At 43.1% G+C, this 14901-nt stretch overlaps 1 protein-coding gene across 1 annotated transcript in view; it reads right to left on the bottom strand.

Annotated features, from left to right (window-relative positions):
- Nucleotides 1-14901, bottom strand: part of LOC126983838 (fibrillin-1-like) — a 184982-nt gene that overhangs the window by 51625 nt on the left and 118456 nt on the right. The window contains exons 4-7 of the mRNA XM_050836970.1: nucleotides 5696-5804; nucleotides 2344-2743; nucleotides 1950-2183; nucleotides 401-587 (exon numbers count right to left, since the gene is read on the bottom strand). Coding sequence (XP_050692927.1) covers nucleotides 401-587; nucleotides 1950-2183; nucleotides 2344-2743; nucleotides 5696-5804 — 930 coding nt within the window. The remainder of the gene's footprint in view (nucleotides 1-400; nucleotides 588-1949; nucleotides 2184-2343; nucleotides 2744-5695; nucleotides 5805-14901) is intronic.

Below are 14901 nucleotides of genomic sequence, written 5' to 3'. Positions count from 1 at the left end.
ACCTGAGCTTCCCTTAATGACCTTTATTACATACCTGAGCACAGAACTTAAGCACCTAATGAATGCCTTTAATTATTTAGTTATTAATGCAAAACGTACCCTTCTGATTGCCTTCCTCCCCTCCCTTAGCTTTCCCCTTCTCCCTACCTCCCTTATTCCTTATTTTTATTCCTTTTCTCCTCCTCCTCCTCCTTCTCCTAACTGTCTTTCTCCTCCTCTCGGTGTTCCAGTTCTTCTTCTTCTTCTTCCACCTCCTCCTCCTCCTCCTTCTTCTTCTTAACTTTCCTTGTCGTTTCTGTTCTTCTTCCTCCTCTTCCTCTTTCGACTCCTTCTCCTTCTCGTTCTTCTCCCTCTCCTTCTCTTTCTCTCTCTTCCTCCTCCTCCTCCTCCTCCTTCTTACCTTTCTTTCCACCCTTGCCGTTCTTGTTCTTCCCGTTCTTCTTCCTCCTCCTCCTGTTCTTCCTCCTCTTCCTCCTCTCCACGGCGGCTCTCCTCCCACTCGGTCGCTGGTCACGTGATGTGGGGTCAGCGGCGGACGTGTCTTGACCTTGACCTCGGCTGACCTCGTTGGCCGATCGATCTTCCCCCTGGTGACGGGAATGAGGGGGGAGGGGAGAGGGATAGAGATAGTGGGTGGTAGGGTGCGGGTGGTTGTTCTTCGTAATGGGACGGTGTTGATGATGGTGGTGGTAGTGGTGGTGGTGGTGGTAGTGGTGGTAGTGGTTATGTATGTGGTGGAAGTGGTGGTCTGGGTTTCAGTATAGTAGTGGTAGTGGAGAGGGTAGAAGTGGTGGTAGTGGTCGTAGTGGTAGTGGTAGTAGTGGTGGTAGTAGTGGTGATGGTTGTGGTGGTAGTGGTGGTTGGGTTTTTATAGTGGTGGTGAAGGTAATGGTGATGGTAGTAGAGATGGTAGTAGCAGTAGTAGTAGTAATCTTGGTAATGGTGGTGTTGGTGGTGGTGGTGATGGTGATTGTGGTGGTGGTGGAAGTGGTGGTGGTGATGATGGTGGTGACTTGTTTTTTATAGTGGTGTTTTAGGTAATGGTGATGGTCGTAGTAGTGGTAATGTTGGTAATGGTGGTGGTGGTGATGATGGTGATGATGGTGGTGGTGGTGGTGGTGGTGGTGATGATGGTGGTGATGGTGGTGGCAGGCAGCGGGTAAAATGACTTAAGCAAAAAAAATATACATCTCGTCTCTTTACTTGCTTGGTTAGGAATAAACGGCCAAGAAAATAACACAAAAAAACAAAGAATCGAATTTCCGTGCGTGAAAAGCCATCAAGAAAAACCCAACTAATCCAAAAGGTGTTTCCTAAAGGCGAGTATCTGCTATTTATGTTCCGTAATTGAAGTCATTATAAAAGGAAAATATGGTTAATTAACGTGAGGCTTCATTAAATGTTTACTCTTAATCAACCACTAGTTTTTTTTTTTTTCTAATCATTCTTACGCAGCTTAATTACCGGTTATTCCTCACTTCTCTTCGCTCATTATATTCGCTTTTTCCATGTCTTGTTTTGTTTTCCTCGTTTTCCGTCACACATATTTCTTGCAATACTTCCCTTCATTAAACCCTTACGCTACGATATTTACCTTGCATCGACTACACAATTATATTTATTTTTCACTTTGGCCTACTTCATTTTTCGGCATCTCTTTATCTTTCTTTTCCTTTCTCTGTCTTCTCTCGTTTTTTTTTTCTCTCTCTCTCTTGTCTCCTTCTTTATTTGCCACTTTCCTCCTCTTTTTCTGTCCTTTTTTTCTTCATTTCTTTCTTTTCTTTTCTCTGCCTCCTCTCTCATTTTTCCCTCTTTCTTTTTCTCCGCCATTATTTTTCACTTTCCTCCTCTTCCTCCGTCCTTGTTTCTCTATTTTCCTTCCTCTGTCACCTCTCTCTCTTTCTTTTCCCTCTTTCTCTCTCTTTCTCTCTTCATTATTTCCCACTTACCTCTTCTTCTTCTTCTTCAGTCTTTCTTCTCCTTCCTCCTCGTCTCCGCTGGTTCTCCTTCCTCTGCCTCCTCTCTTTCCTCCTCCTCTTCCTCTCTCTCCTCCTCATTATCCTCTCCGTTTCTGGACTCAAGGTCGTGGCGGGAGTCGTGGTCGTTTCCGGGGTGAGGTCGTCGCTGGTCGTGGTGGAAACTTGTTGCACCTCCGACTGGTTCTCCCCCTCCCTCGGCGACTCCTGTGGTGATGAAGGTGATGGTGATGGAGTGGTGGTGGTGGTGGTAGTGGTGGTGGTGGTGGTGGTGGTGGTGGTGATGGTGGTGGTGGTGGTGGTGGTGCACGTAACTGTAAATGCAATATAAACATCAACAAAAAAAAAAAGCACCTCACCACCTTACCTGGTCTGTAGATTTCCTCCGTCCATTCTTCCTCCCTTTCCTTCCCTTGTTTCGCTGTCGTCTGCCTTTTCTTCTCCTTCTCCTCTCTTCTCTTGTCTCCTGTTCTGCCTCCTGCTCCTCCTCTTCCTCCTCCTGCTCAGCTTCTACATTTCCCTCTTCTTTCCTCTCCTCCTCTTCTTCCTCTTCCTCCTCCTCCTCCTCTTCCTTTCCGTAGGGGTTTTTGGTCTCTCCCTTCCCTCCTTCCTCCCCCAGCAGCTTTTTGAGTGTTGGCGATGTTTCCACCACGTTATATGCACTAATTATATGTTGATCTTGCTGCTCCTTCTCCTCCAGTGGGACCTCCTCCTCCTCATCTTCCTCCTCTTCCTCCTCCCGCACCCTTTCCTCCTCCTCCCCTATTCTGTAATTAAGAAACGAGAATTGAAAGTGAGTCATGAAACTTCTATACGTGACTATTTCCATTATTCCTATTCTGATTCTTATTATACTCCGTTCCAGAAACTCTTGGTTAAAAATGATGCTCACTAGATGGCAGGAGATTCGTCCCTCCCTTACCTCTGACTCGTTTATCGTGACACCATAAAGCGGAGAGTTGTGTCATTAGCTTTCCGGTCATTATCAATCAAAAAGAGATATTCCACTGGCAGACAACATTGACTCGCCTTGCTTTGCTTTATTACTCGATCAATAACCTGACCTAACGTAAAGAAAGAAGTAAAAAGTATAGACTAGACTAATGGAATCCAAGTCCCTAAAAAAGATGGATTAAAAAGGAAGAAACCACAAACTTGTAAAAATGTACAGACCAATGAAATCGAAACTGCAAAAAAGGTAGAAATAGAGAAGAGAACACAAGCAGTAATGAAATAAACCAAAGATATTCAACCTGCAAAGAAGGTAGGGTATGAAAAAAGAAAGAAAACACCATCTTGCAAAAAAAAGTAGACCCAAAAAATCACAGGCTAGTAAACAAGTAGAGACCAAAGAAATACAAACCCGGAGAAAAGGTGGAGTATACAAGAAAAAGGAATAAAACAAGAGCTGGATTCATGTCTTAAGTTGACGCAGAGGAGCAAAAAACAGCTGAAGGTCGAGGGGCGTGAGGGAGGCGGTGTAATGACAGGCTTCCGAGGCGCCACAAAACGCTAACCAAACCTAACCCCCCCTCCCCCCACTCCTCCCCACCTCCCCCAAGCCTTCCCTCCCTCCTTAAGTCCTTGAATCTCGTTAGTTTTCCGCTTCTTGTCGTCCCAGTAAAGCAAAGAAGGAATGAGTGTTGTTTACAGTTCTTCATAAGGGAGGAAGGGGCCGCGGTACTTATAGGGTTGTTACGGAGTTTATATAGAAAGAACACTCCCTATTTTTAACTCCTTGAATCCTGTTTCTTTCCCTCTTCTTGCCTTAACAGAAAAGTAAAGAAGGAATATGAGTTGCTTCCAGTTCTTGATAAGGAAGGAAGGGGGGTGACTTATGGTTCTTATATGTGATGTTACAGAGTTTATAGAAGTCCACAATGCACAAAGATAGACATTGAAGCCCTGAAGAACTACTAAAAAGGTAAAAATATAGAAAACCTAATTATTAAGGGTGAATAATCGATACCTATGGTGATGTTAAGGGGTTTAAAGAAGGAACACTCCCTTTTTTTAACTCCTTGAATCCTGTTTCTTTCCCTCTTCTTGCTTCCCTCTTCTTGCCTTAACAGTAAAGAAACGAAGGAACACGAGTTACTTGCGGTTCTAGATACGGAAGGAAGTGGGGATGACTTGCGGTACTTAGAGTGATGTTACAGAGTTTATAAAAGTCCGCGATGCTTAAAGAAAGACATTGAAGCCCTGGAGAACTAACAATGATGCTCACTAGATGGCAGTAGATTCATCCCTCCTCTATATCTGACTCGTTTATCGTGACACCATAAAGCGGAGAGTTGCGTCTTTGACTTTTCCCTCAAAATCAACTGCTACGTGAGATAGGTAATAATATAAAAAAAACCTGAGCGTTATTGTTCATACGGATTATTAAGGGTGAATAGTCGATACCCATGGATATCAAAGACTCGAGTTATTTTATTCTTGCACCTCTTATTGAAGGGAAACAAGGAACTTTAAGGCAATGTTACCATGTTAATTAAAATGAAGACTGACACATTTTAGAACTAAAACGAAAATCAAAAAAAATATGGAAAATACACGAGTTTTACAAATATTGACGTTATGATGTATAGTGATTAACCTCCGCCGTATCATAGAGAGACGTTCACTCTGCCAAAATATACAGTAATTCGTTATGATTCAAAGTGTTACTCCCACGCACAGGGTTGAATATGCGAGGCAGCGCGGGAATGTTCGTCAAATTAGTTTACATGCATTCCGACGGCTATTGGGCTCCTAAGTCCCGCCCCGGCAGTGTAAATGATCGCTAATGAACGTTTATCCGTGTTTATGTGTTTAACTACTCTCCTTAAGTGGTGAGAGAGAGAGAGAGAGAGAGAGAGAGAGAGAGAGAGAGAGAGAGAGAGAGAGAGAGAGAGAGAGAGAGAGAGAGAGAGAGAGAGAGAGAGAGAGAGAGAGAGAGAGAGAGAGAGAGAGAATGAAATAAAAAAGGAAAAGATATAGAAGAAAATGTAAAAGAAAAAGCGAAAGAAAGAAAAGAAGGATAAAAGCAAACGAATTAACTAAAAGACAAGCTAACAAATAAAAAAAATTGGAAAGAGAGAGAGAGAGAGAGAGAGAGAGAGAGAGAGAGAGAGAGAGAGAGAGAGAGAGAGAGAGAGAGAGAGAGAGAGAGAGAGAGAGAGAGAGAGAGAGAGAGAGAGAGAGAGAGAGAGAGAGAGAGAGAGAGAGAGAGAGAGATTAAAAACAAGAAGACTTAATAAATAGCAAGAAAATGAAGGAAAATGAGGAAGAAGACGAGGACGAGAACAAGAAGAACAAGAGAAAAACAAACCATTGATGATCAGAGAGTAGGAACAAGAACAATAACCTATAAACATCAACAAAACAAGAACAAGAGGAAGAGAAGAAGCAGGAAGAAGAGGAAGATGAGATGAAGGTTGAGAAGGAAGAGGAAAAAAGGACGAAGAGGAGAAAGAGGAAAAGGAGGAGGAAAAAGAGAAGGGAAACGAGATGGAAATTGAAGAAGTAGAATCAGAATGAGGAAAAACAACAGAGAAGGAAAATGGAAACGAGTTGGAAATTAAAACGAAAACAAAAAGAAGAAGAGTTGATAGAGGGGAAAATAGAGGAAGAAAAGGAGGAAGAGGAACAGAAAGGGAAAGGAGAGGAACGATAAAACAAGGTGAAAATCAAAACGAGAAGAAAAGAAACTGAGACCCGCTTGGATTTGATCTGACCTGCGCGGACGTGACGGGCGGACGCGACCTCTCCTGTGGGCGGGGCGTTGTCGGCGACCCTTCCCGCGCTGTCGTCTGGGCGGGGTGGAGGTCGGCGCTGTTTCTTCCTCTGTGGACGGGAAAAAGAAGGGGTGAGTTTGGTGGGTGGTGGAGGGCGTTGTAAATTTAACTAAGAAAGAAAGAAAAAAATATAAAAGAAAGAAATAATGAAAGAAAGAAAGAAAAAACGAAGCGAGGAAAGCAATAAAGGAAGAAAGAAAAAGAAAGAAAGAAAGAAAGAGAGAACGAAAGATAGAAAAAAATAAAAAGAAGTGGATGAGTAGTGCAGAGGGAGAAGTGGATGAAAGAAGTGGAGTGGCTTGAATGTGGATCGTTGCTTGTGGATAAGTGGTTAAGTTAGGTAAATGGGTGGATGGTTGTGGATGGGTGTGGATAGATAAAGTGGTTTCATGTTATTTTTTTTCCTTTTTATCGTGTGTAGGTAGTTCTCTTTGTATAAACACTACAGCTAAAATTATCGTGGTGGTTAATGTTGTTCTCGTTTATTATTCTCGTTTATTATTATTTTTGTTATTGGTGGTGGTGGTGGTGGTGGTGTGCCATGAGCAGCCTTGAGGTGGTTAAGAAAGGGAAAAATAAAACAGGTGGAAGGGAATTAGGTGATGAGTAAGAGGGGGCTGCACATGACGTTACAGAATGAGGAGGAAGAAGAGGAGGAGGAGGAGGAGGAGGAGGAGGCATTGGGAGCAGCTGTTCCATAACTGTTCTGACCTAAAAGAAATTATCACATGCTTTCTCGTCTTTTTTTCCCTCCTCCTACACTTGCTCCTCCTCCTCCTCCTCCTCCTCCTCCTTCTCCTTCTCCTCCTCCTCCTCCTCCTCCTCCTCTTGCTTTCTCTTCCTACTCCTATTCCTTCTTCTCTTATGCCTCTCCTCCTCCTCCTCTTGCTCCTCCTCCTCCTTTTCCTTGTTCTCTTATGCCTCTTCTCCTCCTCCTCCTCCTCCTCTTCCTCCTCCTACTCTTGCTCTTCCTACTCCTATTCCATCTTCTCTTCTCCACCCCTCCTCCTCCTCCTCTTGTTCCTTTCTCCTATCCCCTTTTCTTCTCTCCAAATCTCCCTTCTACTACTCCTATCCCTCCCATCCTCTCTCCTCTCTCTCTCTCCTTCTTCAGTCCCTTTCAGTTTTCTTCAGCTTTCCGTCTTACTTATATATTTTCTCCTTTAATGAATGACACTTTAGTACTTCCTTGTTCTTTCCCACTTCCCGTTTTCTTATCGACTCACGTATGAACAAAGAAAACGGGAAGCTGAGCAATGAAAAAAAAAAAAACGAGCCTGAGAGAGGAAAATAACGTAACTAAAAAAAAGAAAGAAAAGAAACCTTGACTTCAACGAGTATAAAATAAGGAAGTTGAAAGAGTAAAAAACAGAATATTACAAAATGAAGAGTGTAGAAGGGAAACTATATTAGTACACCCACCCACCCACACACACACACCCACCCACACACACACACACACACACACACACAATATGGGAGTTAGTTATCTCCATTTGATGAAAGACAAACACTGAAACCTTAGACGAGTTAATGAAAGGAGACGAGACGGAAAGACACACCAAAAAAAAAGGAGTATTGTTTTTCATGATGGTGGTGGTGGTGGAGGTGGTGGTGGTGGAGGTGGTGGTGATGGTGGTAGTATAAGTAATAAAAGTAGTAGTAGTAGTAGTTGTGGTAGCAGAAGTAGAATAATAAAGAGAAACACAAGAGCAAGAGAAAATGAAGAACGAGAAAACAAATTGAGCAAGAAGTAGAAGAAGAAGACAATGATGTATATGAAGAAGAACAAGAACAAGAACAAGAAGAAAAAGAACAAGAACAAGAAGAAGAAGAACAAGAAGAAAAAGAAGAATTAGCACAAGTAGAAGTAGTAGTAACAGAAGAAGCAGTTGTTTTTTTTTGTTGTTGTTGTTGTTGCTATTGTTGTTATTGTTATTGTTATTGTTGTTGTTGTTGTTGTTGTTGTTGTTGTTGTTGTTGTCACGATAAAGACGTTCCCACACGGCCTTTGGAGCGGCAGGAATGCGTGATTAGTCCTTCCTGCGGTGCGTGTGTTTGTTTGTTTGTTTGTCTGTGACCTTTCCTTTGTTTCCATCATGCCGTGTTTGTGTGGTAATCGCTTTCTGTCTTGTCTGCTCTCTCTCTCTCTCTCACACACACACACACACACACACACACACACACACACACACACACACACACACACACACTCGCGCGCACGCGCACGCGCACGCCCACACTTCACCTCTCTATATTTTTCTATGGTCATGAAGTAAGTAACATTTAAGTAGAAAAAAAGATATAACAAGACTTTTTTTGTATTACTAAATAAAAACTACAAAACCAACCTCTTACTCTATATTCAACTTCTGTCTTTCTGTTCTTCCTTGACACTTAGCCTTATAATATTCCTGTTTACTTCTCACAATCTTCTTTTTTTTATTTGCTCATCGCTATCTTCCTCCTTCCTTTTATCACAATAAGTATGACAATCTCTCTTATTTATTTTAACTCTATACTACCTTCCTCCTTAACTCTTTCACCATTAACCGTACAATCTTCCTCTTTTTGTATACTTCTCGCTATCTTTCTCCTTCATTCCTTCATAATTAACTTCACAGGACTCCTCTCCTCCCGAAATTGACCTATCTTTCGGCCACTCCTCTAACTCTTTTACGGATCAATAAGTAGCGGGCTTTTTTTCACATCTGTTTTATTTTTTTATGCCCTTGAACTGACTCCTCTGCTATATAAAAAAATAAACAATCTATCTCTTAAAACCTCACGATCTCTACTATCTTTACTCCTCATTATTTCTTTCCTCCAGCAGACTAATACCCTTCCTCTTTTTCTACCATCTTAACTCTTCATTCCTTCACAATTAGCAGCCTTTCACGTCCTGCACCTCTCCACTAACACACACAAACACCCACTTAGCGCTCGGCCACTCCCGTACCACCTGGCCGCCGCCGCCACAACACCACAGGGAAGCAGAACCAGCAAGCTATAGGAAGACTTGACCCGCTACCCGCCCCGTTTGTGCCCCGCGAGAGACAGAGGAGGTCTTCTCTGCCACGCCTCCCGCTGCTCTATTACCGCGAAATCTCAAGTCGTCGTAGATAAAGGATAAACAGGCGGATCAGAGAGCTCCTCCACCTCTTTCAACATCATCTCCAACTATAACAACGTCGTAAACTTAATATCTAGATGGCCGCGAAATTTATGAGTGAAATATAATCTTCGAGTGCCTCCTCCTCCTCCTCCTCCTCCTCCTCTCTCCTCTCTCGTCTCTCGTCTCTCTCTCTCTCTCTCTAGCGACCCTTCCCTAACCCCCTGGATGTTGTGTGGTCCTTCATAGCACAAGCCTTATTTGTTTTCGTGGAAGAAGGAGGAGGAGGAGGAGGACGAGGAGGTAGAAGAAGAAGAAGGAAAAGAAGAGGAGATGGATAAGGAAACGAAGGATAGGAACAGGAACAAGAACAAAGACGAAAAGAAAAACAGACAGAAGAGAAGGACAGAGAAAGAAAAGACAAAAGACTAAAGAAAGAAGGGAAGACAAAGAACAACAGACATAAGAATAAAGCAAAAAAAGAAGAATACATATGATACTAAGAGGAGGAGGAGGAGGGAGGGTCAACTAGAGGCGGGAGGGGGCAGATGAGAGAGAAGACTTAAGGAACTGTGTGTTGATAATCTCCATTGTTGTATCCGGAGAGGCAGCAGCGAGAGGCTCAGGTCGCGGGAGATGAATTGTGCATTAGTCCTGATAACATTCATGAGCTGGAGGAGGAGGAGGAGGAGGAGGAGGAAGAGGTGAAGGAGGAGGAGTTGGTTGTGGTAGGCGGGGGATGCGAGAGAGTGGATGAAATTAAAAGAAAAGTAAAGTGAAGGACGAAAAGGGGAAGATGAAATGGAAGGAATGGATGGAAGATGGATGGAGGAGAAAGAGTAGGAGGTGGAGGTAGTTGTGGTGATGGGTGGATTATGCGAGAGAGTGGATGGGATTGAAAGAAAGAGATAGGAAAGCAAGATTAAGAGATGGAGGAAAAGAGGAAAGTGAAATGGAAGGAATGGATGGGAGATGGATAGAGGAGGAAGAGCAGGAGGTGGAGGTGGTTGTGGTGATGGGTGGATTATGCGAGAGAGTGGATTAACAGACAGAGGTAGGAAAGCAAGATAAAGTGAAGGGGGAAAGATGGGATAGGAAGAAGAGAAGAAAAAGAAAGTGTACAGAGAAAGTGTGGCTTGGAATGCAATAATAGAAATAGGAAACCAAGGTAAAGTAAGGGAGGAAAAGGGGAAGATGGAACAGGAAGAAGAAATAGGAAAAGGAACGAGTGAAAGAGGATACTGGAGGTTGGAAGGCAATAATAGAAAGGGGAAAGCAAGAAAAAATAGGAAAAAATAGGGAGAAAATAGGATAAATTAGGAAAAATCGGAAAAAAATAGGAACAAAATAAGGAAAATGGGAAAAAATAGGAAAAATAGATAAATTAGGAAAAATAGGAACAAAATAAGGAAAATGGGAAAAAATAGGAAAAAATAGGGAGAAAATAGGATAAATTGGGAAAATCGGAAAAAATAGGAACAAAATAAGGAAAATGGGAAAAAATAGGAAAAAATAGGGAGAAAATAGGATAAATTAGGAAAAATCGGAAAAAAATAGGAACAAAATCAGGAAAATGGGAAAAAATAGGAAAACATAGGACAAAATAGGAAAAAACATGAGAAATAATAAGGAAAATAGGGAAAAAATTGGAATAATAGGAAAAAAATAGGGAAAAAATAAGAAAAAGTAGGAAAACAGGAAAAATAGAAAAAATAGGAAAAATAGGAAAAAGAAGGAAAACAGGAAAAAATTGAAAAAAGTAGGAAAATAGGAAAAAATAGGAAAAATAGGAAAAAGAACGAATTAAAGAGGATACAGGAAGTTGGAAGGCAATAATAGATAGGGGGAGAGGAAACCAAGAAGAAATAGAGGAAGAGAAAGGGAAGATGGAAGAGGGAGAGACGAAGGAAGAGGAGAAGATAGAGATGATGAGAGAGTAGAGAGAGAAAAAAGGAAAGAGAAAGGAAAACAACACGAAGTAGAGGAGAAAAAAACAAAAGATGAAAGAAAAAACAAGTGGACGAGGAAGAAGGAAGAGGAGAAGGAGACGAAGACGGAAACAGAGAAAGAAAAGCAGAGGAAGAAAATAAGAATATATATTAAGAGGTGAGGAAGTCAGGCAGAAGGATAACACGATGATAATGAGAATGCAAAGAGGAGGAGGAGGAGGAGGAGGAGGAGGAGGAGGAAGAAGAGGAGGAGGAAGAGGAGGAGGAGGAGGAGATTAACGGGATGAAGTGAGGCGCATCAGGAGACTCAAGGAAGAAGAAGCTCAATGTGCCTGAAGCTGGAAACACAAACTAAAGAAAATTACCCGTGCAAGGAGGAAGGACAGAGGTGAGAACGGGAAGCCCAAAAAGATAGAAAACGGGAAAGGAAAGAAAATGGAAGGAAAAGGGAAAGAAAGAAAATGGGAAAGGAAAGAAAATGGAAGGAAAAGGGAAAGAAAGAAAATAGGAAAGGAAAGAAAATGGAAGGAAAGGAAGAGAAAGAAAATGAAGAGAAAAAAAATGGAAGGAAAAGGCAAAGAAAGAAAATGGGAAAGGAAAGAAAATGGAAGGAAAAGAAAGAAAATGGAGAGAAAAAAAATGAAAGAGAAGAAGGAGAGGAAAGTAGTGGAAGTTTAGAGAGAGAGAGAGAATGGAGAGGCTTGTTTAAGAGAGAGACAAGAGACAACTGGAAGGCGAGAAAGAAAGAGAATAGAGAGAGAGAGAGAGAGAGAGAGGAGAAAAGAGGAAAGCAAGAAAAGAGAGAGAATGGAGAGGCTTACGTCAGAAAAAAAAGGAGAAAAGAGGAAGATGATAAAGAGGGAGGATGAAAAGGATTACCTGAGAAAGAGGGAGAGACGAAAAAAGCGAGAAAAAGAGGGAAAATGGGAAGGCTTACAAAAGACAGAAAAACACACCCAACACATCGATCTGAAGGTTAAGGGCGTGTGTAAGCGAGCGGGTAGTAGGGCAAGGTAGGGAGGGAGGGTTAAGGGGGGGGGGGGGCTCCTGCGGCCATAGAGAGTCAGCTAGATACACGAAGGAGGGTGTGGCGAGGGTGGTGGAGAGGCTTGAGGGGCTGACCAGATGAGACGGAGAGAGAGAAAGAGATAACCACCCATTCACCTCAACACAAAAAGCTCACACGATACTCCTCCTCCGCCTCCTTCTCCTCCTCTTCCTCCTCTTCCTCCTCCTCCAGTATCAGCTCCTCGGGACGATCAGACAAGGCTAAACACGTCGCCAGTTACCGATCTGACAGGGAGGGAGGCGATAAAAAGTTCACATCAGCGACGAAAACACGAGGTTGCGAGGGACGTTGAAATCTGCCACACCTGTCCACCTGTCTGTGTGTGTGTGTGTGTGTGTGTGTGTGTGTGTGTGTGTGTGTGTGTGTGTGTGTGTGTGTGTGTGTGTGTGTGTGTGTGTGTGTGTGTGTGTGTGTGTGTGTGTGTGTGTGTGTGTGTGTGTGTATGTTTGTATGTCCTTCTGTCTGTCAATTGTTGTTTTTTTACAGTAAAGGAAGCAGCTCAAGGGCAGAAAAGAAAAAAAAATAAGAAGAAAAAGAAGGCCACTAATCATTGTCCGTCTGTTTGTTTGTCTGTATTCTCTCTCTCTCACCTTCCACATCCTATTTTCACATTCCTTCAAGCTTTCTCGACTTAGTTAGAGAGAGAGAGAGAGAGAGAGAGAGAGAGAGAGAGAGAGAGAGAGAGAGAGAGAGAGAGAGAGAGAGAGAAAAGAGAGAGAGTACTAACCCTTATCACGTTACGCGCCTCACTAATGCAGACGCTGATGGGACCTGATTACACCATCGCCCTAAACTGCCTCGTGATAATTGCTTGTTGATCCTATCGCCGCGGCAAAGAGACTGCGATAGCGACGTCCTGGTAAAGGGAGGAAGGAGGGAAGAAGACAGAATGGGAGAGAACGCGGGAGAAAGATGAAGAAGTAGAGAAACAGAGACTGAGATAGCGACGTGCTGATGAAGGGAGGAAGGAGGGAAGACAATAGAAGGGGAGGGAACGCGAGAGAAAGATGGAGAAGTAGAGAAACAGAGACTGCGATAGCGACGTCCTGGTGAAGGGAGGAAGGAGGGAAGACAATAGAAGGGGAGTGAACGCGGGAGAAAGATGGAGAAGTAGAGAAACAGAGACTAAGATAGGGACGATAGCCTCCATCTTGTACTGGTGAAAGGAGGGAGGAAGGGACGGAGGGATGAAGAAAGGGAGGGAGGAAAACCTGGAGAGAAAAAGAGGACGATAGGAGGGATTTAGGAAAGAAACTAGGAAGAAAAGGAAGAATAAAGACTGGAGATATAAAGAAGAAATAGAGAATATAAAAAAGGAGGTATGGAAGAAAGGAAGCATGAGAGAGAAATGAAGAGGAGAGAATGAAACAGTGAGATAAAGAAAGGAAGAATGGAGGAGAGGAGGAATAAAGACTGGAGTGTAAAGAAGAAATGGAGAATTAAAAAAAGGAGGTATGGAAAAAAGAAAGCAAGATAAAGAGAAATTAAGAGAAGAGAATGAAACAGTGAGATAAAGAAGGGAAGAAGGAGGAAGGAAAAAATAAGCCATGAAACTGTGAAGGAGGAAAGGACAGGAGAGAATAAAATACGGAGAGAAAAAGAAACAACGGAGAATAGATAAACGGAAATGGTGACGGAGGGAGAAAGGGATGCATGGAGGAAAAATAATGGAAGAAGGAAAGAATGGAGGGAGGAAGAGATGGAGGGAAGAAAGGTTGGAGGGATGATGGGATGGAGGAAGAAGGGGGAGTGGAAGAGAGGGAGAGGAAAGGTTGAAAGAGGGAGAGAATACCAGTGTCTAAGTCATCATCCTGAAGGACACACCGAGGAGGAGGAGGAGGAGGAGGAGGAGGAGGAGGAGGAGGAGGAGGAGGAGAAGGAGGAAGAGGAGGAGGAGGAGGAGGAGGAGGAAGAGGAGAATTTATGGTCAACTGTGTTCTCTATTACAAATCGACGAGTGACCAACCCCCCCCTCTCTCTCTCTCTCGCTCTCTCTCTCTCTCACTCACACACACATACACACACACACACACACAACATAAAATAACATAAACATAATGGCCATAAGAACTTAGAAGATGAAGGTGAAGGTATTAGGCCCTGATGGAGGAGAGAAGAAGAGAGAGATGGAGAAGGAGAGAAAAGTGGAGGGGGAGGAGGAGGAGGAGATGAGCTGGAAGATGGGCGAGGTTTAAGGGAGGGAGCTATGAACTAAAAAGACAGGAGGAGGAGGAGGAGGAGGAGGAGGAGGAGATGAAAAAGAAGAGGAAGGGTTATCCAAGTCCTAATATGGTACTGAAATAGAGGTAGGGACGAAATGACATGAAAGGAAGGGAGGGAGGGAGGGAGAAAGAGAGAGATAAGGGGAGGAAGGGAAGGAGGGAGCACACGTTGAAAGGAGGAAGGTAAGGAAGAGAGGGAGGAGGGAAGGAGAGAGTAGAAATGGAATAGACAGATGGAAGGGCAGGGTAGGGTCGGGATAGAGAGAAGGAAGGAGGGAAAGGTAAGGGAATGTAAGGATTGAGGGAGGAAGGAGGAAAGGAGAGAGTTTTACAGAAGTGAAGGAAAGAAAATGGAAGGAAGGAAGGAGGGAGGAATGGAAGAAAGGAAGGAGGGAAAGAGGAAGAAAAATTAAAGACACAAAGAGAGATGGAGAGAAAAATGGAGGGAAAGAAACAAAAAGAAAGAAGAGAGAGAGAGAGAGAGAGAGAGAGAGAGAGAGAGAGAGAGAGAGAGAGAGAGAGAGAGAGAGAGAGAGAGAGAGAGAGAGAGAGAGAGAGAGAGAGAGAGAGAGAGAGAGAGAGAGAGAGAGAGAGAGAGAGAGAGAGAGAGAGAGAGAGAGAGAGAGAGAGAGAGAGAGAGAGAGAGAGAGAGAGAGAGAGAGAGAGAGAGAGAGAGAGAGAGAGAATATACATAAGAACGCATTAAAGTAAGGAAGAGAAGAGACAGAAACGATAGAGAAAAAAAACTGAAGAGGGAGAAGGAGGGAGAGAAAATTAAAGACGAGCAAAAAAAA

Source organism: Eriocheir sinensis, chromosome 55, assembly GCF_024679095.1.
Source record: "Eriocheir sinensis breed Jianghai 21 chromosome 55, ASM2467909v1, whole genome shotgun sequence".
Classification (NCBI taxonomy): Eukaryota; Metazoa; Arthropoda; class Malacostraca; order Decapoda; family Varunidae; genus Eriocheir; species Eriocheir sinensis.
This window is presented reverse-complemented; position numbering and strand designations above follow the sequence as displayed.